The sequence below is a fragment of the Oreochromis niloticus genome, linkage group LG22, assembly GCF_001858045.2.
Source record: "Oreochromis niloticus isolate F11D_XX linkage group LG22, O_niloticus_UMD_NMBU, whole genome shotgun sequence".
Classification (NCBI taxonomy): Eukaryota; Metazoa; Chordata; class Actinopteri; order Cichliformes; family Cichlidae; genus Oreochromis; species Oreochromis niloticus.
This window is the reverse complement of record NC_031985.2, coordinates 19,740,019-19,765,139: the sequence shown is the minus strand read 5'-3', so window position 1 is coordinate 19,765,139 and position 25,121 is coordinate 19,740,019. Positions and strand designations below refer to the sequence as shown.

General features: G+C 41.0%; 1 protein-coding gene across 3 annotated transcripts; it reads left to right on the top strand.

Annotated features, from left to right (window-relative positions):
- Positions 1-762: 762 nt before the first annotated feature.
- Positions 763-25,121, top strand: LOC100690640 (synaptic vesicle glycoprotein 2A). 3 transcript variants are annotated; one of them, XM_019350586.2, is made up of 13 exons: positions 763-979; positions 6,752-7,497; positions 9,409-9,589; positions 12,166-12,317; positions 12,730-12,863; positions 12,960-13,049; positions 15,168-15,275; positions 16,108-16,196; positions 16,293-16,457; positions 16,554-16,687; positions 18,247-18,453; positions 18,543-18,702; positions 20,014-20,197. In XM_019350586.2, the coding sequence occupies exons 2-13, from the start codon at positions 6,888-6,890 to the stop codon at positions 20,195-20,197; spliced, it is 2,214 nt and encodes a 737-aa protein (XP_019206131.1). In that variant the 5' UTR covers positions 763-979; positions 6,752-6,887. The 3 variants fall into 3 exon arrangements, with proteins under 3 accessions (XP_019206131.1, XP_003444154.1, XP_025758185.1); XM_003444106.5 differs by having other exon boundaries at positions 6,748-7,497; XM_025902400.1 differs by lacking the exon at positions 763-979 and having other exon boundaries at positions 6,888-7,497; positions 20,014-25,121.

Below are 25,121 nucleotides of genomic sequence, written 5' to 3'. Positions count from 1 at the left end.
ACTATGATATTCATACCTATGATGAGTGGATGTGAACTGCAAAAAGTACTGTAAGGTCTCGCTGTGCTTACAGGTATTTAACTGTAAAGGACGAGCATACCTTAAGAAAAAAAAATCAAATCAGGGCTTACTGCAGCTGTGCATGCTTCTCTACCCCCGCCCCCCGTTTAGATGATTGGTGCAGGTGTTCTAACCAGATGTTTGCCTGAAAACTTTTGTCTTAAATGAGGTGTTACGAGCTGATTACTAAAAGCAGACGCCTCTTTTAGTTGTAAAACACGCTTTTCACGTAGTTCCCACACGTTTCCACACAAATAGAAACATTTAGATGTCTTATGTCCATACCACATTTCTGTTTTTCTTTGAGCCTCGGAGGCTGATCGAGAGGGCTCAGGTCTCCTAGCAGTTCTTGATGCACTCAGGGATACGCGAGTGGTCGGCATGGCAACAGAGGAGTCAGGTGCACTGGCACGTGTGCGATATTGATATGTGTACAGACAATGATGCATATTTAAAAAGCAGATGGTCGAGTCTAATTTGCTGCATACAGAGAAATCCTAATCACGCAGGAACAGTCTCCAGCCCCACGGTGTAAAATCTGCTCGTTAAACGCAGTCTTACGTAAAGCTGGCGAAAGTGTGTGCGCAGATTGTGCGCAACAATTTGCGCCAATTTGCGCTCCATATCGACGAGGGGCGTTTAAATGCGCTCGTGAGGAGGGGGGCGTGTGGGGGTGTGAGGGGTTTCGCGTGGGGGAGGGGAACCTCTGAGCATCACTCTTGTGAGTGTGTGTGGATGGCGTGGGCTTCTCCTCTCCGTCTCCAAACCGCGCAGCAGCAGCAGCACCACCACCATCATCGTCACCACTCGGCTCACAGCGACAGCCTCGTACGCATCACCATCCTCATCCTCCTCCTCCTCATCCTTCATCACCACCATCTCCAAGCAGAAGAGGGACCCTGGCATCGAAGGATTTAAGGTGAGGTGAAATTAATTAGCTGTTAGTGGCTGATGGCGCTGATTTTTTCCCCCTCTCCCTCTTCTTTTCTTTCTTTCTTTCTTTTTTTGTTTGCATTAAAACATGAAGAGAGGGGGGCGATGGGTGTGTTTGCTTCACACAGCAATTAGGATCGATTTTGTGAATCGAGACTTGGCCCTATAATCTAATCCAAGTCGTGACAAGCCGATGGCAGTGTGATTTCTAAGAATGGGGGCATATGTCAGGACGCAAGCGAAGAGACAATCGGCTGGTTTCTGTAACAGATTTATAGTTATAATCCATCCGCATTTGTAGGGCTGTACAAATTGGCCCTTTTGACGACAAGGCCCTTTTTACGGCTTATTATAAATGAAGACATTTACGACCGCACCATGTTTAATCGGAGGCATGTATCCACATTGTGAAATATACAAATCGTGAAACCAGGACAGCACAGTACAGATCTGACAGGCTGACACTCTTGGGAACAGGCCGTGAGAGGAGAATATCAGGGCTGCAGGAGCGATTTTGGGGATCTCGTTTGACTGTCGTTGAAGCCATGTTATTAGGTGTCCAGAATTATCACCACATAGGAGGCTGGCTGAAATCTCCCTTGGACAACCCTGCAGGAGATGCTGATGACTATCTGCCCTGCGTGGTCTTGCAATGAAGTGATAAACAGCTGCTGACTGGTTTTGGAATGAGGGAATTAAAATAAATAACTAAATAAATAATGAAGAGCTTCAGAGAGCAGTAAGCAATACAAAGACATCCTCCTCATCCTCAGGCCTTCCTCTTCCCTCCAGTGACAGGCCTGTGTGTTGCAGGCTGTGTGAGCTGTAGAGAGGCTGTCAAGTTGACAACAGTGAGGAAATGAGAGACGAAAGTGGCCTCGAAGCTTTTGTTTGCGTCAGACCAGTCTTTGCATTTACTCTTTGGTTTCTTAATGGAAAAAACACAGAAAGAAGTACCTGTTGCATCTATCTATCTATCTATCTATCTATCTATACAGAATTTATCTACACAGACTGTTAGTTTTTCAGGGGTCTCATCTATAATCCCCAGAACCTTACTATTTTAGAAGTTTTTTTGTTTTGTTTTTTTTAGCACTAAGCAAATCTTTTTAAATCTTCCCGTAGGGATCTCATTTAGTTCTTTGCTCTCTCTATCTCTCGGCAGGCATTACACCCGAGGCAATATTAATGCTATCGGTGACAGTGTTGCTTTTTCCTTCTATCAGGAGGCTGTGGAATGATGTGACTATAAAGAGGTATTGATGACGCTCAGTGTCCCGAGAAAAGGTCAAACCAAGTAAAAACATCTGCGCAGGTCCAGCACGGTTGCAAAAAAGCCTCATAATAAAGTGAAGCATTTTTGTGATTTTGTTGCTTGATTTCAGTGTGTTGGTCTTACTGACATTCAGGCACGCATGCTTTTTCTTAAAGTGCATAGAGATTATGGGCTGTGAATGTGCACATTCAGGATATTATTAGGTTAGAGTCCTACAGTTTAGCCTGGCTGACCAGGCCTGGTAGGGTTCCTTTGATCAGTGCCAGTAAATCTGTTCGTCATGCTGACAGTGATGGATCTGCTGCCTTCTGACGGGAAATTATCTTCTGAATGAAATTTAGAATAAACAAATCAACAGTGTGTGATTATAACATCCAGGACAGATGCTACAGATGCTGGCATAAACATAAATGTTTTTTTCTTTGTTTTCCCACTAATTAATGGTAATCTTGAGCTGATTTGCATGCCAAGGTTAAAGCTCCATTAACAGCTTTCCTTTTGCCACCTACTACGATTTCTGACTCTGTCCTTGGTGATAAGAAATGACGACTGAATGCCATAGATGAAAATAGCTCAGAGCATTCACAGACTGTATACAAAAGATGGACCTAGCGTTCTGGTCTGAAAAGTGAAAACTTGAAGCTGCATGTTTTCTAGTGGCCAGCAGGGGGCGACTCTCATTACAAAAAGAATTCAAAATTGCATTTAAGTGTGTTTACTGAACTTTCGCTCTCAGTTAACGTTTTCCTTATCAGTCTCAGTCTTTAACTCAATATCTTGCTAAATCCAACATGCTATACTTTTTCTAAAATGTTTTCCACATTACAGTCAAAATGAACAATAATCCACTAAATGCTTTAAGGTGGGCCTAACTTTAAATTTTTAACCCACAGTGAATTTTAAATCAGTCAATCAAGAGTAAAGAAGCTAGTGCCTTGTCACAAAAGGGTCATCACAGCAGGTAGCGCAGCATGTTTGGTTTTGACATTTTAATGCTTGATGCCCTTCCTAATGCCAGTATTGAACCAGTGACCTTTCACTTGCCAAGCAAATATGTAAAACATTACACAACCACCACTGATGATATACCTCACAAATAAATTCAGAAGCATAAAAGCAGCCGTACTTCCTCAACAGTTCATACAATGTCATTGAAGCCTTGAGTTAAAGGTAGAAGTCTTCACTCGTGTTGGTGTTACTAATATTTTATTATAATAATGTTGGTCCAGGATCAACATTGCAGCTGACCAATCACGTGGCTTGAGCATTCAGTTAGCATTAACTAATAAATTAGCATTAACTAAGATGTTAGCATTAGCTAAGAAATTAGCTAATGCTAATAAAAACTATTACCAAGAAACCAACAGGAGTGACCTAAATGTGGCAACAGCAAATATAGCTTTCTAATATATTTATTATCTACTGTATAAACTAATGACAAAAACACTTAAGATGCTTAACAACTGCTCCAGAAGAGAGTTTTATATAAACAAGAACGCTTTTAATATAGCTAACGTGTCAACTGCAGCACTGATCCTAAACCAACTTTAATATGATGATGCAGGAAAAATATCAACACGAGGTGATCCAATACACCCACATCTTGACTGTTTGGTTTACATCACCTGTGCTGGACTGCAAAAGCAACAATATATATTTTTTATGTGTAAATGTCCATAAACCTATGGACCTAACTGCATAAGCTAAGAAGATGTTCAAAATGCTCGGTTCATTGCTTTGCAGCGAGACATCATTACTCATGTAATTTAAACCCCCTGGTTTTGCTTCTGGTTCTGATTATTTGTGTGAACGCAATCATTCAAGAATTATTATCATCATTATTATTATTATTGCTATTATTATAAAACAGTTATATACAGCTTGGTAAATCGTTTGCATTCATTTGCAGTAACTTGCAAAGATTTACAGAGATTTTTTAATTAAATAAAAGCTGTTATTCTTTGCTGTAAGAGTTTTATGCTTTTATATGCATCTCATAGTTTGGGTTTTTGTAGCTGACACACATGTAAACTATGCCTCAAACCAAAAATCTACCATTGCCATAGTTTAATGATATTTTTATTTCACTGGTTTAGTTCATAAGTATTAAAATAATTGTAAATGTACCAGTATTTGATGAAGTATACGATGTGTACTGTACAACTGACAAACACTTACTGCTCTGTGAGGCCCGTTATTACCTGTCAGACCTCGTTTTGGGAGAAAGTGACATCACACTGATGTCTCATCACCGTCTGTCCGTGCTTTCGCTGCGCCATAAATTAAAAGTGACAAGTGGTTTTATTGCACAGTGACCCTGCGTGTAGCGTCTCCCTGCAGAAGCATATGGACCACCTGAACCGAACCTTTAAAATTGTTCTTTAAATAGCACATTTTCCAAAAAGCGACGTGACACTTCGGCAAAGAATAACATACATATCAGTTTTATAGCTTCTTTTCCCTCAATTTCAAGCTTGGTCAATTTTATCACACCTTCATTCCAAACTGCATGTTTTCCTTTTTTTCAAATAAAGAACATTTAGAGATTATATGATTTCAGGTTTTTTCTACAATAGTGTCAGATCCATTTGAGCCATAGTCACACAGAGCAGCTCTTCAGCATAAGATGAGGCATTCGGGGAATTTGTGCACCAAGAATAATCAATTAGATTCACTGTTTTCAAGGCCTGATGTTTAACCCTGTAATTATTGCTCAGGCCTGTCTGTGACTCAGCAGAGGACGCACACTGAGTGAATATGGAGAGGCAACAGGTGTAGTCTGGATGGGCACCATTACAGGCTGGTTAGATGGTTTAAGTGGATAAAAGAAAAGAGAAGCAGTTTAAAGATAAAAACATGACAGGCAGAGATGGATTATGAAACTCAGATGTAAAAAACAACGCTGCATCAACAGCAGTTTTTCATTACACTTTGTGGAAACATTCAAAACTGTTAAAATGAAAAAGGTTAAAAGGTTGTGATTGTGACAATTTATTAAGTACAATACAAAATCGAATAAAAATGAAAGAATTTTTATAATTATGATACTTTGATCTTGTTTAATGTTTCACGCTGAACACAAACACACTCTTCTGCTTTAACCACAGACTATAGAAAAATTGTGAGATGATCATCTTGGTGATGAAATGTGATGAGAATGGGAGGGGTCTGACTGCGAAACTGCGAGCTCATTTGCTTCAGCATCAACTCATTGGCCACTATATTAGGTACAACTTGCTAACACTTGGTTGGACTCCAAATCTGCCTTCATTCCTCAGAGAGATTTTGGTCCATATTGACGTGACAGCATCACACAGTTGCTGCAGATTTGTAGGTGCACATCCATGCTGAGAATCTCCTGTTCAACCACATCCCAAAGGTGCTCTGCTGGATTGAGATCTGGTGACTGTGGAGGCCATTTGAGTACAGTGAACTCACTGAGATGATTTGAGCTCTGTGACAGGGTGTGCCACAGAGTATCCATCAAAAGATGGGTACACTGTGGTCATAAAGGGACAGACCTGGTCAGCAACAATCCTCAGGTTGGCTATGGTATTTAAACAAAGCCCAGTTGGCAAAAAACGTGCCATGAACCATTACATCACCAGTAGCCTGAACCATTAATGCAAGGCAGAATGGATCCGGGAAACTTTGAATGAGCTTGTGTGAATTGTAGTTTCAATGTGCTGGTCGTAGCTGACAGCAGCGGCACCCAGTGTGGTCTTCTGCTGCTGTAGGTCATCAGCTTAAAGGTTTGAAGTGTGATTGGAAGTTATTGTTGCCTTCCTATCAGCTTGAAGCAGTCTGGCCATTCTACTCTGATCCCTCACGTCAGCAAGGCAATTTCACCTGTTTTCTTTTTGAGAGCATCATCAGTAAACCCTAGAGATGGTTGTGTGAGAAAATCCCAGCAGGTCAGCTGATTTTTAAATACTCAGAACAGCCCGTCTGTCGCCAACAACCACGCCACATTCAGAGGCACTTAAATCCCCTTTCTTCCTCAATCTGATGCTCAGTTTGAACTTCAGCAGGCCATCTTGTCTTGATTTGATTTCACCATCTGGATTTGATTTGCCGCAATGTGATTGGCTAATTAGATATTTGCTTTAACAAGCGGTTGAATAGGTGTACCTAAAAAGTCTAATGAGGGTCAAGCACACATTTAACTTCTCTCTAAAACGTTCATGTTACTGGACTGGACCCTGTTAGAATTTAATGTTGAGATGAGTGAGCCAGTCTCTCTAGAGTTTGTGTTTTTTGTGTCTTTTTGTAGCATCTTTGAATTCATTTGACGTCATTTTGTGTTTCTTTGTTGTCACTTAAGCAGACTTGGCTCTGGACCTCCAGGAAACATAAATAGATGCACTGAAAGTACCCGATGATTCCCTTGCTAACAAAAGCATCTTTCCATTAAAGATGCTTTGTTACCAAGCCTGACTTGTTATTTTAACCAATGTAAATTCTTGCTTTTGTTGCAGACAGCTTCAACGTGTAACCAGTCAAGCAAACTGGGAGTCAGCTCTTTAAATCTCTGAGGTGTCCTGATCAAACTGAAGCCACAGCACGTTCAGGTGGCCTCTCAAGCTAAACCTTTGACCGTCTTCTGTACTTCTTTAACATGGAGGACGGCTACCAAAACCGGACTGCCTTCATAAAAGGAGCCAAAGACATTGCCAAAGAAGTCAAGCGGCATGCTGCCAAGAAGGTGGGCCGCTCAGTTGATCGAATGAGCGATGAGTACAGCAAGCGCTCCTACAGCCGCTTTGAAGAGGACGATGACGATGACTACCCCATGCAGGGAAGTCAGGATGGAGGCTACTACCGTGGAGACAGCCAGGCAGCGAACGACGATGAGGGCGGCCACAGTGACTCCACAGAGGGTCATGATGAGGATGACGAGATCTATGAGGGAGAGTACCAAGGAATTCCCAGGGCTGATTCAGGAAAAGGTAGCCTTGCTGGGGGGCCAGGATCGGTGGGAGCCGGAGCTCAGCAGTTCAGAGATATCAGCGTGTCCGAGGCTGAGAGGAGGAAGGACCAAGAGGAGCTGGCCCAACAGTACGAGACCATTTTGCAAGAATGTGGCCACGGGAAGTTCCAGTGGAGCCTGTACTTCGTGCTGGGCCTCGCACTCATGGCTGATGGCGTGGAGATCTTTGTGGTCGGGTTTGTGCTCCCCAGCGCTGAGAAGGATATGTGTCTGTCTGAACCCAACAAAAGCATGCTAGGTAAGACTCTGCTCCTTCTGTTGCACATGTTTAGCAGGTTTATTATCAGTTTTATAAATGACAGTGCTGTCAATAATCTACACATTAGTCCCCGTCAACAAACCTTGGCTGTGTATCCAAGGCTTGATACAACTCATTCCTCTGTGGCATGATCTTTACTTCTCAGCCAAGAACTATTTAAAAACCTCAATGAGTCACACTGTTGCTCTTGGCGACATGTTCTTTCGAACCCACATGCAGCATACTTGAAATACTCACCAGAGCGTGAGATGTGTATCGACTCTGTGGAAAAATCTTTTTTTGTTTGTTTGTTTTTTAAAATGACTGGGTCTTCATTTTTTTAAGGACAAACATTTACACACACAAGTGATGCAGTAACAGGTTCCTGCCAATGGTTTCATGCCACCAGACTGGTTTAGATAATGTTGGGTAATGATGCAAAAAAGAAACAGCAATGCAGCAGCAAAGAAGCAAGAGAGAGGCAGAGCGCTCGGTGGATGCAGCAACGTATATGTTAAACATTTCATGAAAAACATTTTGTTTTATGTTTTATTTTTTAATAAATAATCCAATGAATAGTTTTAACAACAATGAGCTCTTCAAAGATGCCATGAGTGACTGAAACTAACCTCTTTAACAGACACTGCACCACTCCAAAGAAGTTGGGATGCTGTTTGAAATGTAAATGAAAACTGAATGCAATAATTTGCAAATCTCATAAACTCACATTTTATTCGCACATTTTTGGGAGTAGAACGTCCCGTTTTTGTCTCAGATGGGGTTCTAGCTGCTCAGCAGTCGTCTTTGTTTCTTTCCTGATCCACCAAATGTTTGGTGTTGGGGAAAGGTCTGGACTTTATGGTAGGTCACATCAGCACACAGACTCTTCTACTATGAATCAATGCTGTTGTAATAGATCCAGCGTGCTGTTTAAGATTACATTATACTGCTCTTTAGCCTGCAGAATAGAGGAATCCATGTTTTCGTGTAATTTATTTCACTGTTTTCTACTTTATTTCAGTTTATTTTAAATCATTTTTGGCCCAAAGTTGATGGCAGAGTCTTTGGGTCGTGTTCACGTATGGCTTCTTCTTTACACAACAGTTTTAATCTGCATTTGTGGATGGGGCAGTGAACTGTGTTCACAGGCAATGATTCCTGAGCCCATGCATTGTTTCTGCCTGAGCACCTGAAGCATCCTGCATCATTTTCAGCCTCTAAATCGTTTGATGATATTTGGTACTATACATTTAAATTCTTAGCAATTTTACATTTAGGAACAATATTCTGAACCTGAGAAACTCTGCCTCTTGTCTTAAACCCAATCATGTTACTGATCTGCAGCCAATTATCCTAACTAGCTATTCCGTTTTTATCTTCATTTTATACTGCATCCAACCTTTTGGGGAGTTCCTGTATGAAAGATGTTCATACGCACCATGACATCACCCACTGGGTTGGTCAGTTTAAAGCGTGGTGTTTAGCATCATAACTGAAACTATCTTGATTCTTTGGAGCTCACATGACCATATTTGGATGGTCTTTTAGAACAATTGCCCACTAGAGTCATATAATTTCAAAGATAAATGCATTAAAATGGCCCCAAAGGCATCATCAGCACAAACATGGTTAAGAGGTTTTCAGTCTCTCAGATTACAGTCATGAAACAGTGGTTAAATCTTTTATCAGGAAGTCTGTGGGGATTAACACGCTTTTGCAGCCAGCTTCACACTGGCACTTCCACGTTTTCTTGTTTTCCCAGCCTTTCCCAGCCTTTCCCTCAGGAGTGAAACAAAAAAAATGTCCATGTTTAATATCAAACTATCAATCTGATTTGAGATATAGCAGAGTTATCATGAGCCAGCAAGTCTTTGTAATCTGACAATTGAATTTCCTTTGCTCTCTCTGCAGGTCTTATTGTATATTTTGGGATGATGGTTGGCGCTTTCCTATGGGGAGCTCTGGCTGACCGGATAGGCCGTCGGCAGTCTCTTCTCATCTCTCTCTCTATCAACAGTATCTTCTCCTTCTTCTCCTCCTTTGTCCAGGGTTACAGCACCTTTCTGTTTTGCCGCCTCCTTTCGGGTGTTGGGTAATTAAAATAATTATAATAATAATACTTCTGTTTTTTCTGCCGGTGGCATTTATTTGTTGTTGTTGTTGTTTTTTTTAATCATCATTTCATTTATTAAGGGGAAATAATGTACCCGAACCTACCCGGCCCATGTTTGTTAAATGTTGAATTCAAAGTCTCTCGTCTACACAGTCCTCATTTATAAAGTGCTTCACAAACCCAAACATTACAAGCTAACAGCAGTTGCTGCTAAAGAGTCAGATAGAGAAAGTGGACAGTATATCCTTGGTTTAAACATAAAACTCATTGTTGCAGACAGGAGCAGCTCAAAAGTGTTCCCCTTACGCAGATTTTTAGTTTTAGTACCCTTCTTTCCACTGAGTTATTGGTTCTGTCACTAGCTAGCTAACTTAACCAAGTCTATCAGCCGCAACCAAACAACCACATGACATCATGTACTGTACAGAAACAAGATAGCGGTACACATGTTCTCAAAACTTAAACTTTAGGCACTTATTTCTTAAATCCAGCTTCACAGACAGAGTTACATCTATGTCAGTTTTTGAGAGCAGGGCTCCATGATGTAAATTAGCCTTTATATGTGTAGTGTTTCATGTCCCCTTTAACTGTGATTAACCACATTTTTTGGAAAGCTGAGCTTAATTTCACTAACTAGCTACACCCGCCTTGATTACCTTTGATTACCTGCTAAATCAAGAAATCAATTAACCCATTAAAACCCTTGGTTTTTAGGTCAAACTACTGTAACTGTACTGAACCATTGGCGCAATGGAAAAATTCCAGCGGTTCCTAAATGCATCAACTTTGTGCTTTTTCAGTGATATTAGGAACATTAGAGTAATCCCAGACAGGATGCCACATTCAAATCTCAGCAAATAACACGGAAAGCCACACAGTAAAAATCAAAAGCAAACAATAAAAAACATGACAAAAAGAACCTAAATGCCCCATAAAATGTCCGTAGAGCTCCATCACACTCACTATCTTTCGTCTCTCAACCAACCTTCGTCCTCTAATGACCCTAATATCACTGAAATGCAGCGAGTTGCTGCTTCCAGGAAGCGTTGGAATTCTTTCAATTGAGCAAATAGTTCCGGAGTTACAGATGTTGAAAAAAGGTTGAAAAAAACACCTGTCTGATATCAGCGACAAGTTGGGTTTTAGAGGGTTAACCTAAACCTCATCATGCTACGATCTGAAGAAACAGCTTAGAAGCAAAATCATTGACATCTATCAGTCTGTAAAGGGTTACAAAGCAATTTCTAAGGCTTTGGGACTCCAGTAAAACATGATGAGAGCCATTACAATGAATGGAGAAAACAAGGTGAACCTTCCCAGGAGTGCCCAGCTGACAAAAATTGGCCAATCAAGAGCACATCGATGACAGGATCCAGGAGGTCACAAAAGAACCCATAACAACATATGAAGACCTGCAGGCCCCAGTTGCCTCAGTTAAAGTCAGAGATCATGATTTAGTGACAAGAAAGAGACTGGGCAAAAATGGCATCTATGGGAACGTCTGCAAGGGACTCTCCAAGCTACATTACGTCTGACATAAAACTAAAACAGCATTTCAGAAAAAGAACATCATACCAACTGTCAAACACAGTGGTGATAGTGCGATGATCTGGGGCTGCTTTGTTGCTTCAGGGCAACTTATGGAACCATGAATTTTTCTGTCTACCAGAAAATCCTGAAGGAGAATGTCCGGCTATAACTTTGTACCTGAAGCTCAAGCATCAACGATGTGAAACATACCAGCAAGTCCACCTCTGATGGGCTAAAAAATAAATGAGTAAGAGCGGGACAAAATTCTTCCACAATGATGTAAAAGACTTGGCATCCTTGCTGCAAAGGGTGGCATAAGCAGTTCTTAGGTTTAGGGGGTAATTACTTTTTCACACAGGGCCGGGTAGGTTTGGATAACTGTTTTTCCCCTTAATAAATGACATCATGATTTGAAAACTGGAAAAAAGTGAGAAATCAGGAAGGTGGCAAACACTTTTTCACTGCACGGTGTGCCACAGCTCCAGTATCAGTCCCTTCCCTTTTAAAAGTTTTAATTTTTATCTGGCTGCACAAATGTAATTTTAACAGTGAAATCGCACAAGCACAAACTGATTTCGATGATTCATTTAGTTTTTACAACGTGTAGCAAAGTGTTCAAACAGAGTTTCTCAAGTTTAGTGAACTGGCAAATTGAAAGCCTGACATCGTTTCCATTTGGGCTCAAACCAGTCGCTTTCCCGCTGAGCTCCTGTGAGTTTGTTTTGCACCACAGTGATGATAATCACACAAGCACAGAGACACGTAATGCACCGGTTTTGTTAAAGCTTTAGTGGCTAAATGAAACAGCAATTGGTGCACATTCGAGGTCGGAGAGAGCCAGGAGTTGGAAAGTTTTGCAAACAGTTGCTCTACTTTTAAATACAATAACATAAGTATGTTGCTTAACTCTTGATATGATACAGAAGAAAGAGCCTACGTATTTAAACACACATATACATATCAAAAATAGTATCACTGATAAAAACACTTCACCTCTAGGCTCAGTTGTTTTCTGAATTTTGCAGAATCGGTGGTTCGATTCCCATCGTCTTCTCGTACTACTCTGAATTTCTGTCCCAAGAGAAGCGTGGCGAGCACCTCAGCTGGCTCTGCATGTTCTGGATGATTGGAGGAATATACGCATCTGCCATGGCCTGGGCTATAATCCCGCATTATGGTGAGTACAGTGATCAGAGTAAAGAAAACAGATAGTTATGGATCCTTACTTTCTCTGGCCAGGCTGACTGAGCATCATCAAATACCTATGAGGTACAAATAAAGCTCTCTAAATATTATATTATAATCTCTTTATTTTACAATTATTATTATGCATGTACGTATGAACAATCCCACCAAGATGTTAATATTTTTGGAGATTTGTCAGTGGGTTGAAAAGCTTGAGGGTAAAACGTTGCTAGAAAGTGATCTGCCCAGAAACCGTGCGCTGAGGGTGACCTCTGACCTCTAATTTCTGTTTGAGAACATGCTTCATAGTGAGTTTTAAAAACATGTTATTTTCACTGCACCGAAGGTTAACTATTCGGAAATGTGTGCTCACTTCTTTGTGTTGGCTTGCTTTTTCCTTGCAGGATGGAGTTTCCAGATGGGCTCGGCGTATCAGTTCCATAGCTGGCGCGTGTTTGTGCTAGTGTGTGCTTTTCCGTCAGTTGCAGCCATCGCTGCCCTTAACGCCATGCCAGAGAGCCCACGCTTTTACTTAGAGGTTAGCAGATGTGCTTGTTTAAACAGTTAAGTCTTTGTCTTACAGTAATAGCTGCTGATATTTTTCTTATTACTAATTCCATGCAATCTTTAACAGAATGGCAAACATGACGAAGGCTGGATGGTTCTGAAGCAAGTTCACGACACAAACATGCGAGCAAAGGGATACCCAGAGAGGGTGTTTTCTGTAAGTATCAGTGAGAAAACAGCAATGTAAATCTCTCAGATAGCTCACAGCAGAGGGAAGGGTGGGAGAGGGAGAACAGACGGGGTCTCTGGTCAGATACCCATTGGCTGCTGGGGGTTACGCCCCTAGTTTGGAGTAAGCTGAACAAAAATCAAAGACACACTGACTTTGGATCAGAGCCGATGACTTGTGCAAAAAGTTGCTGCTATGTGATGCAATGAAAACCACAGAGAGTATATAAAGGATTGATATAACCACTATGACATCACCCACTGGTTTGTGGCCTCAAATTTAACCGGTGCAGAAGATGTATTAACACAGGTTTGTCAGAGGTTTGTCACATGACATCATGCACACACTGCTCAAGAGTTGCCCGCCATGTTGGATGTGATACACCCTCTGGTTGCTATGGAAATGTGAAATACCCAGCTGGTCAGCAGTGGTTCCTGGCGGTTGCTGCCTCTTGCTGGGTGAAATCAGTTTAAATGAAGATGCTGCACCAAAAACCTCTCAGTGATTGCCTTGGTAACAGGTTGTTTACCTGTAGCTTTTCTTGTTTGTCTGCAAATACTTGCAGACTACTAGCTTAGCTGTAGTACAACTTGATAATGAGTAATGCAGAAAGGACATGGAGAAGGTTTACATCAGGGGTACAGCCAACAAGTTTTATAAGGTGCAACTTTTACTTTGAAGGAAAATTATCTTAATTTCTGGCTTGTGTTGCACTTTTCTCAGTTTAACTGCAGATGGGTCATTAGGACATCAGGACAGGATGTAGATAAGTTCAAAGTATTTTATGTACCAAACTTTAAATGTAAACTTGGCCATTTTTCAAATGTGGGTCTAAGGCAGTGGTTCCCAAAGTGGGGGCACGCCCCCTGGGGGGTTAGCATGTTGTTAAAGGGGGGAAGGAGCCATTAAAGGGGGGTGGCGAGATATGAATAAAATAAATAAATAAATAAAATAATGCTGGGACACTGCTAGCATAATGGACAGGTTTTTTGACGGGGCTCCCACACAAACACAAAGCAGAGGATGAACCATTGCCAAATATGCTTGCAAACCAACTTCCTTCCAAGCTAAAGACTAGAAAATATGATGAAGCATATCTTGCCTTTGGCTTCACCTGCACAACGGCGGTGCAAAGGTAGGTATCCCCGAAAGAATTTGTTTCCCCTGCTCAGGGAGCAGGCGCTGGGCTGTCCAAATCACGGACAAACAGTATCCCACATTCTTGATTTTTAGTTCACAAACACTTCTTATAATGAAATTTTGGCGATGTTAGCTCTTTATACAGTAAATTTACAGTGGGGATACAAATAATATCAGGCTGATCCTGCCACAATTTGTTCCCCCGGTTCAAATCACGGACAAACATTATCCCACAGTTGTTTATGTTTTTAAACCCATTTTGCACAGAGAGACATTTTTTTGAAAAATGTTTTGATACCAGTGTTGAATATTTTTAAACAGTAAAATAAAAAACAACTAAAATAATTACACCATAAAGATAGTTTGTTTCGTGGTTTATTCTATTGTGGGGTGTGGAATAAACTGCAATGGAGTTTGAAAACAAAATATGGGTGTGTGTGGTTGGAGGGGGCGCGCGCTGGTCTAAGGGAAACGGGAGTGAGCCTCTAGTGGCTATTTGAGGAACTGCAGTATTTGGTTTCAGTTGATGTTTGATGGACAAAACTTTACGTTATTACAAATATTTTGAACTACTTGTAAATCACCTTCGACATAAGCTCCAAGGATTTGCTTCTTTACTTCCTGTTGAGATCAAACCTATTAAAATCTTGAACAAAACAAACAAACAACCCGCAAATCATACAAATGTGTGATTTCCCACAGTATGTATTTTGGTTAAACAAGTCATGAGAACAGGAACAGAATAAATACATTGTTGTAACAGCTCCCAGTCCATTTAAAGGTGCTTTCCCCATTACAGAGATGTTCATCAGGCTTATGAATAACAATACATGTTATTACAGTCAATATCTCTGTAACATCTGGTGGTGACTTTCAGAGCCTCTTTTTCAGAAAGTCTCTTGCAGTAGTTACATAATGTTTGAGCCAAAGTCATCTCTAATTTGACTTTTGCGACTTTGGTCCAAGGTCACAACAATCAAAACTGTGAAGCAGATGGATGAGCTGGTGGATGTTGGCACCGACACACCTGCTTGGCAGCGCTACAGACTGAAGATTATGAGCCTCTCCCAACAGGTGAGTAAAGTTAATTAAAAAATACAGTTTACATACATTTTATCCAACCTGGAAATGTTGTTCTTCTACACTGGTTGGGGTTTTTTTTTTTTTTTTGGAGTAACCAGGAAATTTGGTATTTTGGATGTTGTGAACAAAAGCAGTAACTAAGGGGCCAAGCTTTAACAGTGTGAAATAAAAAAGCCCCCTCCGGCACCCACCCAAGATCACAGCTTCCTCAAAATTACAGTTATTTTCAAGAGTGCTGAAGCTGAGGTGTTTTACAACTCAGGGCTGGCATTAAAACGCCCCAGTGGATGAAAGCAATATGCATGCAAGCACAGGTGGAAGTAAATCCAAGTGTAGCTAAAATATTATGTCTTTTCCTTTAGTTTGTCTTTGATTTTTTTTGAGTATATTAAAGGGATAATAAGCTACTTGCGTGAGCATTTATTGACCTGTCCGCCTGCAGAGTTTCTCCCAAATTTAAGTTCTGTAATAAAAACACTCGGCACACAAAGATGATGCATTTTTGAGGTATTGTGTGGATTTTTTGGCTTTGATGTGTTTAAACTTCAGCAGCATGTTGTTGCACTGGGCTTTTTTGCTCTGGGCAAAAAAACCCTTCACCAGGCTGTTTGCCTGATTTGAATTTGCACGCAGCCTACGTTCTCCTACGCACACACACGCCTACACGCTGCTGCTTAATGCCTGCTTAATGCCCACTACAAGAAAAAGTTTGAACAATGAGAGAGTTGAAGCAGCGTTTTCGTGTTTCATGTGGAAGCCACTGTCATGTCGCTTTCAGGTTTTTTGTTCATGAGCTTTGCTCTTGTGTTTCTCCGTGTTGCAGATACGGAATAACATCCTTGCCTGCTTCAGGCCAGAGTATAAGCGGACGACCTTCATGCTCATGGCTGTTTGGTTTTCTATGTCGTTCAGGTAATCTAAAAAACAAAAAAACCTCCTTGCTGTCTGCTGTGTCTCGCGCTCCATTTGGGGCTTATTTAATCTCTCTTGACTCCCACAACTTTCCAGCTACTACGGTCTAACTGTGTGGTTTCCGGACATGATCAAGTACATCCAGAAGCAGGAATATGAATCGCGCACGAAGACCTTCACTAAGGAGCGAGTGGAGCACGTCACGTTTAACTTCACCTTGGAAAACCAAGTGCATCGCCAAGGATACTACTTCAACGACAAGTAATTTTTGTTTCAGGGCAACATTAATTACTTTGATGCCAAAGTAGAGAATATTGATTTTTAAAATATGCAATAAAAAAATGTTCCTGATCACAGATTCCTTAACCTGAAGATGAAGTCCATGGTTTTTGAAGACTCTGTGTTTGAAGAGTGCTACTTTGAGGACATCACATCCACACACACCTTCTTTAGAAACTGCACCTTCATTGCCAGCTTGTTTTATAACACAGGTAAATATGACTCCTGGTGCGCAGGAGCACTAATGAACATGATACATTTGCTTTCCAAGGCTTTCCGTAGGTACGTAGCAGATAAACGTCATGCACTACGTGAGGGGGCTCCAACTCCAGGCCTCGAGGGCTGGTGTCCTGCAGGTTTTAGATATAACCGTGGGTCAACACACCTGAGTCACATGATTAGTTCGTTACCAGGCCTCTGGAGAACTTCAGGACATGTTAAGGAGGTCATTTAGCCATTTGAATCAGCTGTGTTGGACCAAGGACACATCTAAAACCTGCAGGACACCGGCTCTCGAGGCCTGGAGTTGGGGACCCCTGCACTACGTGGACAAAAGTATTGGGCCACACCTCTTAATCTTTGAATTCAGGTGTTTTTAATCTTGTTGCCACAGGTGTATAAAATCAAGCATCTAAACATGCAGGCTGTGAGAGAATGAGGCTCTATAAAGACAAAGCAAAGTGGAAGCATTTAGGAAGTGGTATCTATCTATCTATCTATCTATCTATCTATCTATCTATCTATCTATAAGAGATACATTATGTGAGAAATGCTTTCATTTCATCTTAAAGTCAAAACAAAAGGCATGACACGGTGCGAGTGATCGGGCTGTCTGTCCAACAGCGCCCTGTCAGTAAGAATAAAACAGATGTAAGAATGTGCTGAATGGCTGATCAGAACCAGAAATTCCCCGTGTGCGGAGACCAAATCGTTTAAAAAGCAACTGAGCCGCGTGTGGTTTGGATTTCCGATTGTGCTTTAAATCAGCACGTCACATTCAGACCTGGGAAACACATCTGAGAAACTAAAGAGAAACAGTTTCTCTGCTAGCATACTGCGGCTATCCGTCTCAAGCTGTGGCAGATTTATTCGGCTTCAGTTCTTCTGCAGCTTTTACGGCAGCTGTAGCTTTCTCCCCGATGAAGCCAGCAACGCATTCTTTTATGTTTGTGTCATTTGTGCATCTAAAATTTTACGATCGTTCAGCACTTTTATTGCAGACTCCGTTTAATAAAACTGTTATTGGTTAGGAAGCCATTTCAGCGTTGTCATCGGGAAAATCAGACCTAGTCCCCTGTGTCCTCTTCAGAAATGTAGAAGCCTCTCTCCTGACCTTTGCTGTCGTTTTTGTGACGATCGGAGATGCTGTCCTGGATGCTGCTTTCGTGTTTTGCCCCTATTAAAAACAGATGCTTGTGTGGTGGCTGCTGTAATGTTCTGGCTTCTTTTGCTAAGGGATTATTTAATCCCCTCCTTCCCAGTTTGAGGAAAACTGATCTTTTTATTTGGTTTGGTTTGGGTACGATGAAGTCAGACATTCTTCGGGACGTGGCGTAAATCTTTTATATTTTTTATGCTCGAAACAAAAAGTTAAGGTTGTATGTTTTACTTAGCTTTTCTTCTTTAAATCAGAGGAGAAACATGCAGAGGAGTTTTTTTCAGCTGAAGAGAGCTTCTTGACCTAGCGGAAATCACAGATCCTCACAGGTGTTCACAAATTTATGAAATTATTTAACCATTCTCACATTTTTCCTTCCTTTTACGCCTGCAGATTTATTCAAATACAGACTCGTCAACTGCAAACTGGTCAACAGCACGTTTCTCCACAACAAGGAGGGCTGCATGCTCGACTTCAGCGACGACTTCAACAATGCCTACATGATCTACTTTGTCAACTTTCTCGGCACCCTGGCGGTGTTGCCTGGCAACATCGTCTCGGCTCTATTAATGGATAAAATTGGGCGGTTAAGGATGCTGGGTAGGTTAGTCTAATCTGGGTGGAGGATTCAGTTATGAGTGCAGAGGCGACTCGGTTTAATGTAACTACTGCTCCCTCTTTTTACACAGCCGGGTCCAGCGTCATATCATGTGTCAGCTGCTTCTTCCTGATGTTTGGAAACACCGAGTCGGGGATGATCGCCCTCTTATGTCTGTTTGGTGGCATCAGCATCGCCTCGTGGAACGCCCTGGATGTGATAACAGTGGAGCTCTACCCCTCGGATAAAAGGTAACACGAGAGCAGATGTTTCCACTACTGCTGAGGTTTTTGTTTCCTGATAAAGAGAGTAATACTGTGACAGTGCAATATCTGTCATCTGGTTGCACTTTCACTCATTTTGTGTTGTTATAAATGCCGTCCAGAGGTGTCATTTCAGGGTTGTTATCCCATAAGAATTTGAGTTTCTTTTGTGGAGAGAGAAGGATCTTTATGGAGGTGGATTCATTTCTGCTGAGTGATACCTGAATTTTTACCAACAAATCTGCTGTGGATGGCAAAAGTTTGAGGCGTCACATCTGTGTTGTTTCTCAGTCATCCAGGTCACGCCTTGAGCCTTGAGAGCTTGAAAAAGAAGGCAGCTAGACTTCCTTAGGTTTGCAAAGATGTTTTCCCTCCCATCCAAGAGGCTTCTTCAGTTCTAAGAAACAGTGCTGAGTCCAGGTCTTTGAAGGGGCTTGTCCTCTTTGGAAGTGATACTGAGGGTTGTTGACTCACTGAACGTATGGGTCATCACATGAGCCAAGGTGTGAAAAAAGGTGTGGGTCATTACAATCATTGAGGATTTAAGGGTCAAAACACTCTTAACCCTCAAGGTGAGGTCACCCGAGGCAAAGTGTGAGTAAGGTTTGAGATCTATATAGGCCACTTAAATCCCCCTTTAAGGACCTTTGGGAATCACTTTTAAAAGCACTCGCTCAAGTTGAATCTGAATTGGCTCTTTATTAAAAATATTGAACTGCCATATTTTTTATGAAGCGAAAAGCAAATCAAACGTAGTAAAAAAAATTTTTTTAATGCTTCTCAGATCACCATTTATTCAAGGTTTTTAATAATATGTTTTCTTTTAACATCCATCCTCTGCCCTGGGTCCTGGTTGTGGATTTGGAGGTACCAGTTCTCATTCCTGCCGCTTCACATTTTGCTACAAACCGAGCCACTGCATGCTGGAGGCCATCACCTGATGAAGCCAGATAAACCACTTCATATGCAGGGATCGGAGAGATGATTCTGGGGCTGCAAGACTGGAAACCCTCATCCACTTGGCTTCACTTAGAAATTATGTCAATAAAAGTTATTAGCAGAATTGGTGTTGGCCAGTCCTCCTCTAGAAGCTCCTCATGTCATTTCCTCGTGGGATTCATATAAAAGTCCAGTTTTGTGTGAGAAAGAGGAAAGAAAATTTTAGTTTTTTCACTTTGATTATTTTAAATATGGCCTTAATATGTCAAATATGAAGCAGTGAGTGATAAATACAGTTAAAAACCCTCCTTACCGTGTGTGTGTGTGCTTGTCTGTGTGTCCCTCTCTTCTTGTCTCCAGGACCACAGCGTTCGGCTTCCTGAACGCCCTCTGTAAACTGGCGGCCGTGCTGGGGATCAGCATCTTCCAGTCATTTGTGGGCATCACCAAGGCCGTACCCATCCTATTTGCGGCCGGTGCCCTCGCCGCCGGCAGTTTCCTTGCCACAAAGTTGCCCGAAACGAGAGGCCAAGTGTTGCAGTAAAGCCGACGACCAGCAGAGGGCAGCAGAGTCCAGCTGGCGCACGCGTTTAACAACTAACAACATCCCTGAGAGCTTCAGCTCTGCTGTCACATACCAACAAAAACAGACTGCCATCCCCATTGTAAGCCCAGAATCCTTTGAAATGTGGATTGCATCATTCAAAGAGGAGAACACACAGAGGTAGAAAAAGATGATGTTATATTTGTGATCACTTAATTTCCGCTGCTTTGTCAGGTATTCAAAATATTGAGAAAAAGAATCAGATATCTTATGGAAGAGCCACTCTTAGAGGGTGATGATGTGCTCCCACAGATGCTCAGTGACACAGAACGATCACATGATGAGAGGAAACTGATTTAAAAAAGCCATTTCTGAAGGAACGAGAATGATTTAGCCGGTGTATGTGGTGAGTTTTCCGTTTTTCTTTCTCGTCTGTCCTCGACCTCAGTGACTGGCGTACAGTGCCTCTGTTTAATGTGCTGTGACGTTACTGGAACAGTTCAGTTTACATTTGCATCCAGACTGTTGTTTATAGACTTGCTTGCAAAAGTTCTCAAAATGAATTTCAGGGTGAACATATTTTCTGTTAAAAAACAAAAAAACCCTCCCATGACCCTCGATCACTGCCTCCTACTGAAGCCTGACCTGCTGACCGCTGTTATTCTCGACCAAATATTGTTAAAACATTCCAGTGAGGCTGCTGTTACTCAGACACAGAGAGCCGAGGTGCTTTTTCTCTCCCTGAGTAATTCCAGTCCTCTGCTCAGAGCCTCGAAACGCAGGCAGGCGAAGACGCATTTCACAGGATTCTCTGTTGTAAATGGGAATAGTTTGATCCAGTTCCTCGGTGTTTGCTGTCAAAACTGATGTTTTCCCTCCGTGTCGTGTGGCAGTTTGATGATGTTCTCGAGGAACGTCTGTGGGACGGATTTTGGTCAAGTGCTAAACTGTGAGAGCAGATACTTGTGGTATTTGCCTAAATTAGTGGTGTGTATGTGTGTGTGTGTGTGTGTGTGCATGTTTTTGTTTGTACTCTGATTTATTCATTTACATCTCAGTGTTTCATGCAAATGACAGTGTCATTTGCGTCAGTGGGAATTTTACTTGTCCAGCAGCGGTTTGAATAAGCAGTGCGGCCACACATTATCAAGGTACCTTAGAGGTGTAACTATTGTAAAAACTAGCCTGAAATCTCCATGTAAACACCCACAGTATCCTGCCACAAAAGCATCTTCCCAGTGCTAATGCCTGGTTAAAGCACGCAAGTCTGGTTAAGGCTTGTTCAGATAACTAATGAACAGCACAATGTTTGTGCGGTACTTTCGGCGGCTCCCTTGTTTCCCACACCAGATGGATCTGCATGTTTGATCTGGCACAGATTTTACACCGGATGCTGAGGCTGGGTTTGTGTCTCCTCCGGGTCTCAACCGGTGATCTTTTACATGTAATCCAAATGCAAGGACAGGAATCAACATTGTAGTAATAATTTCATTTTTCTTTATTTTTTTCTTCATGATCCCTTCAGGATAAAGCAATCAGGCCTGTGGTAAAATCAAATATATCTCCATTATTATTATCTTATTCATCCGCTCTAAAGGAAAAGCAACATATGAACCAAAACCCTGGCTTTTAAGAATTTAGATCCCTGTTATCCTTATTGTACATGTAGTGTAGTTCACCTCCAATCCATATGAGAATTAGTCCGAACATAAGTTATCTGACTGAATGAGAAAGCTAATTCTTGAAGTCGAAACAACGAAAGGAGACTGATTTAGTTCTTTTGTTTGCTGTATTTTTTTTTGTTGGGGATCAAAACACGCAAACAAAGCAGTCTTCATTTACCCGAAAAAAACTGCATCATATTCATAAGCACAAATCAAATGGGAAAAGCTGTTTAAAAAAAAGTGATCAATTAGGCAGTGTGGCAAGAGAAACAAGAATATAATTTTATTTTAAGGGCTCCCGTTCAGACATTCCTTCACTGCGTCCATTCCCGCTGGGAAAAGATGGAAATTTGTAACTCGTTTTTATTTCTGTCGTCTTTAAGGGTACGCAGGCTCTCAGTTTAAATGTAAAAACCTGCTGTGATCTCATCACAAGAATCAGAATCACCCTTAAAGCAAAGTTGATTGTGTACACCTTCATTCTGTAAACATATGACAGCATTTTGTGTACTATTTGTGTGCTGACAATCAGTGAGAGAGTGTGACATTTTGACCGAAAAACGTCCTCTGGATTGTGTGTATGTGTGTGTGTATGTGTGTGTTAGTGCTGTTATCAGCCCCCTCTATAGTAAACAAATACCCTTGTTCACTTCTGGTAGCTTAGCTTAGCATAAAGCCTGGACATGATGGGGAACAGCTACACTGGCTCTGCTGTTTCTCCTGTTAAACTAAGCTAAGCTAAGCTAACTGCCTGTCAGCTGTAGCTTCATATTCAGCATATAAAGACATGAGAACATTATCTTCTCACTAAAGAATGCAAATGATACCATCTCTAAAATCTATTTCTTTGAAATCTTTCTTCAAATCTACATGCTGAGGATCATACCTGAGGGGTGTACTACAAGGTCAGGGCGAGATTAGCAGATTAGCAAGCTAGCAAGCTAAAAGTCAGAGTTTTCTGTCCCACTTTTATCCGTGTCTCACTACCTGGTTATATCACCGTGGTAAGTTATGCTGAAGCTCCATGTTTTCTCTGATTTTTAAATGTTTTTTTTTTTTTAATTCACAGCATGTTTTAAGTGTCATAGATTCTCTGCTGGGGGAATATATTTGATAAGTAAGGTTTGTTAAGCTGTAGCTTACTAAAACCACAGAATGAAGCACACGCTGTACGTTGCATTGACAGTAACGTGTTACCATCACCTTAAAAGGAACAGCACCATTGAGAGCACACTAAGCTATGAAATAATAAATTAGAATTAAAATATTAATTATGTCATTAATTTATTGTCTTTGTTGCAACAGTGTTGCATTTTACTGTCTTATTTCGTATGCACTTTATAGATTTCTTTTCATCAGTTTGTCATAATGATCTGATAACGTTTATGATTGGAGTAGGGGGGACACTCATAGGGATCATTTTGTGCAGAAGAAGAGCTGTACCTGTAAAACCCCCATTTTTATATTTATGAGTGCACAAAGAGCACCAAGCGGAAAGCCCATCTTACCAGAGAAAGTTGATAACCTCCATCATGATACACATTATCTCCAGCTGGGGCTTAAGCCAAAGAAAGCCTAGCTATGTTTAACTTCCTTTGTAGTACACCCCTCCGTTGTTTGCTGTTTGTGTACAAAGATGTATGTGTTTAATGAACAGATTTGTCCCGTCTTGTTCCTGTTGGAAAGACTGTTTGGATGTATGTATGTGTGCGTCTGACTAAATCGTCTGTCACATATTTTTCTACTTTTTTCTGTTGCGATTCTGTTTTCATCCCTGTGATGATTACAGCTCAGTTGGGGACCACGGAATATATTTACACTATGAAAAGAAAAAAAAAAGACCTATATATGCAGTGTAGAAATCAGTGTGTCGTTCTTCATAACAGACTCGGGTGCTCTTTTGCTGACACAGCCTTTGAAACAAGTCCCTTGAAAGGCAGCCAGAAATAACACACGGTCTGCTCCTCAGTTTTAGAAACACGCAGAAAAGCAGAAAAAAAAGAGAAAGGGAATGCATCTTAAATTCATAAAGACGGCTTCACCCCCTAAACCTTCTGTATTCAAACGACCGTGACGCATGTTCGTTATCGTATTGTCTGACTTTCTTGGACGTCCTGTATGCCAGCTGTTTTTGTCCAAAGCAAGAACTAGTGTTTTCATTGTCGTATGATGACATAGATTTGTTGCTTGCAGTGATTGTTCTTAATCAAAGTGGGGTGAAAACTGGTGAAACTTGGGTATGTGTTCTGAAAGTGAGTTAGTGGTGACTGTGTTCCTTGTTTACCTTGGACCCAGGTAACTGTTTTTGTTTTTATTATATATATGTGAATATACATGCTTGAATTTCTGAGGAGGTTGCTTGTGATCTTGAAGATAAGCGTTGGCTGGAAAGGGAAGTACACTTTCAATGTGAAGTGCATGAAAAGTGTAATTTGACTTAAATTTGTTTGTTTATGTGAGTCTATATTAAAGGGGAATCAAGTCAAACTCAAAAGGACCACGGGTTTAAACTCATCAAAAGAGCGCCCTCTGTCAACTTGAAGCTCCTGTCCAAACTGTAAAAGTTTACGGATTAATGTTGCTACGTGTAGAATTTCATTCTATATACATATAAATATAAATAAATATATATATATATAGATATACATGTATAAACTATAACAAGAGTTGCTGGTTTGAGTTTTATCCATAAAGGAAGGCAGTGATATTGGGTGCGGTCAAAATAAAGCAAACACCAGCCTGATAAGACTTCCCCTTAATGACGGCAGTCTTTTAAAAAGTGCGGGAGAAACACCTCCCGCATCTGCAGAGAACTGCAAGGATCCATCACTGTAGTTGGAGCGATGGCGTTTCCGTTTGCTTTCTTTAGTTTGACTCTGAGCTGTTTTATTATCTGATAAAAAGTTCTACTCTAAGTGTGAGTTCAATTCAAGATTCAGTGTACTGTGTGTAGAAACTGTAGATGTTTGTATGTGCAAGTATGCAAATTGTGAAACAAAAAGATTACAGTTCCAAAAAAAGTTTGGTATGACACAAAACTCTATTGTGTGTTGTCTTTGTGTTTTGTAAATGAAGACTGAACATCTTGGTAAATTCAGTATTTATTACTTCTGGATATTGAGAATATTTTAGTGATGCTGAAAAGGTGCTGTATTTACTTTATGTGAGAGTTGTCCATTATGCTGGGTTTTGCACTTTTGTGCTATTTATCCAGTTCTTTGAATAAAATCATAATGGAAATAAAACTTGAAGAAAGAAAA

What these genes read in the sequence shown, in the direction of transcription:
- LOC100690640 (XM_025902400.1), top strand. Translation starts at nt 6,888, where the DNA reads ATGGAGGACGGCTACCAAAACCGGACTGCCTTCATAAAAGGAGCCAAA. An exon ending in TGGTTTTCTATGTCGTTCAG is followed by an intron (nt 16,197 to 16,292) that starts GTAATCTAAAAA and finishes ACAACTTTCCAG; the next exon opens with CTACTACGGTCTAACTGTGT. An exon ending in GGATACTACTTCAACGACAA is followed by an intron (nt 16,458 to 16,553) that starts GTAATTTTTGTT and finishes TCCTGATCACAG; the next exon opens with ATTCCTTAACCTGAAGATGA.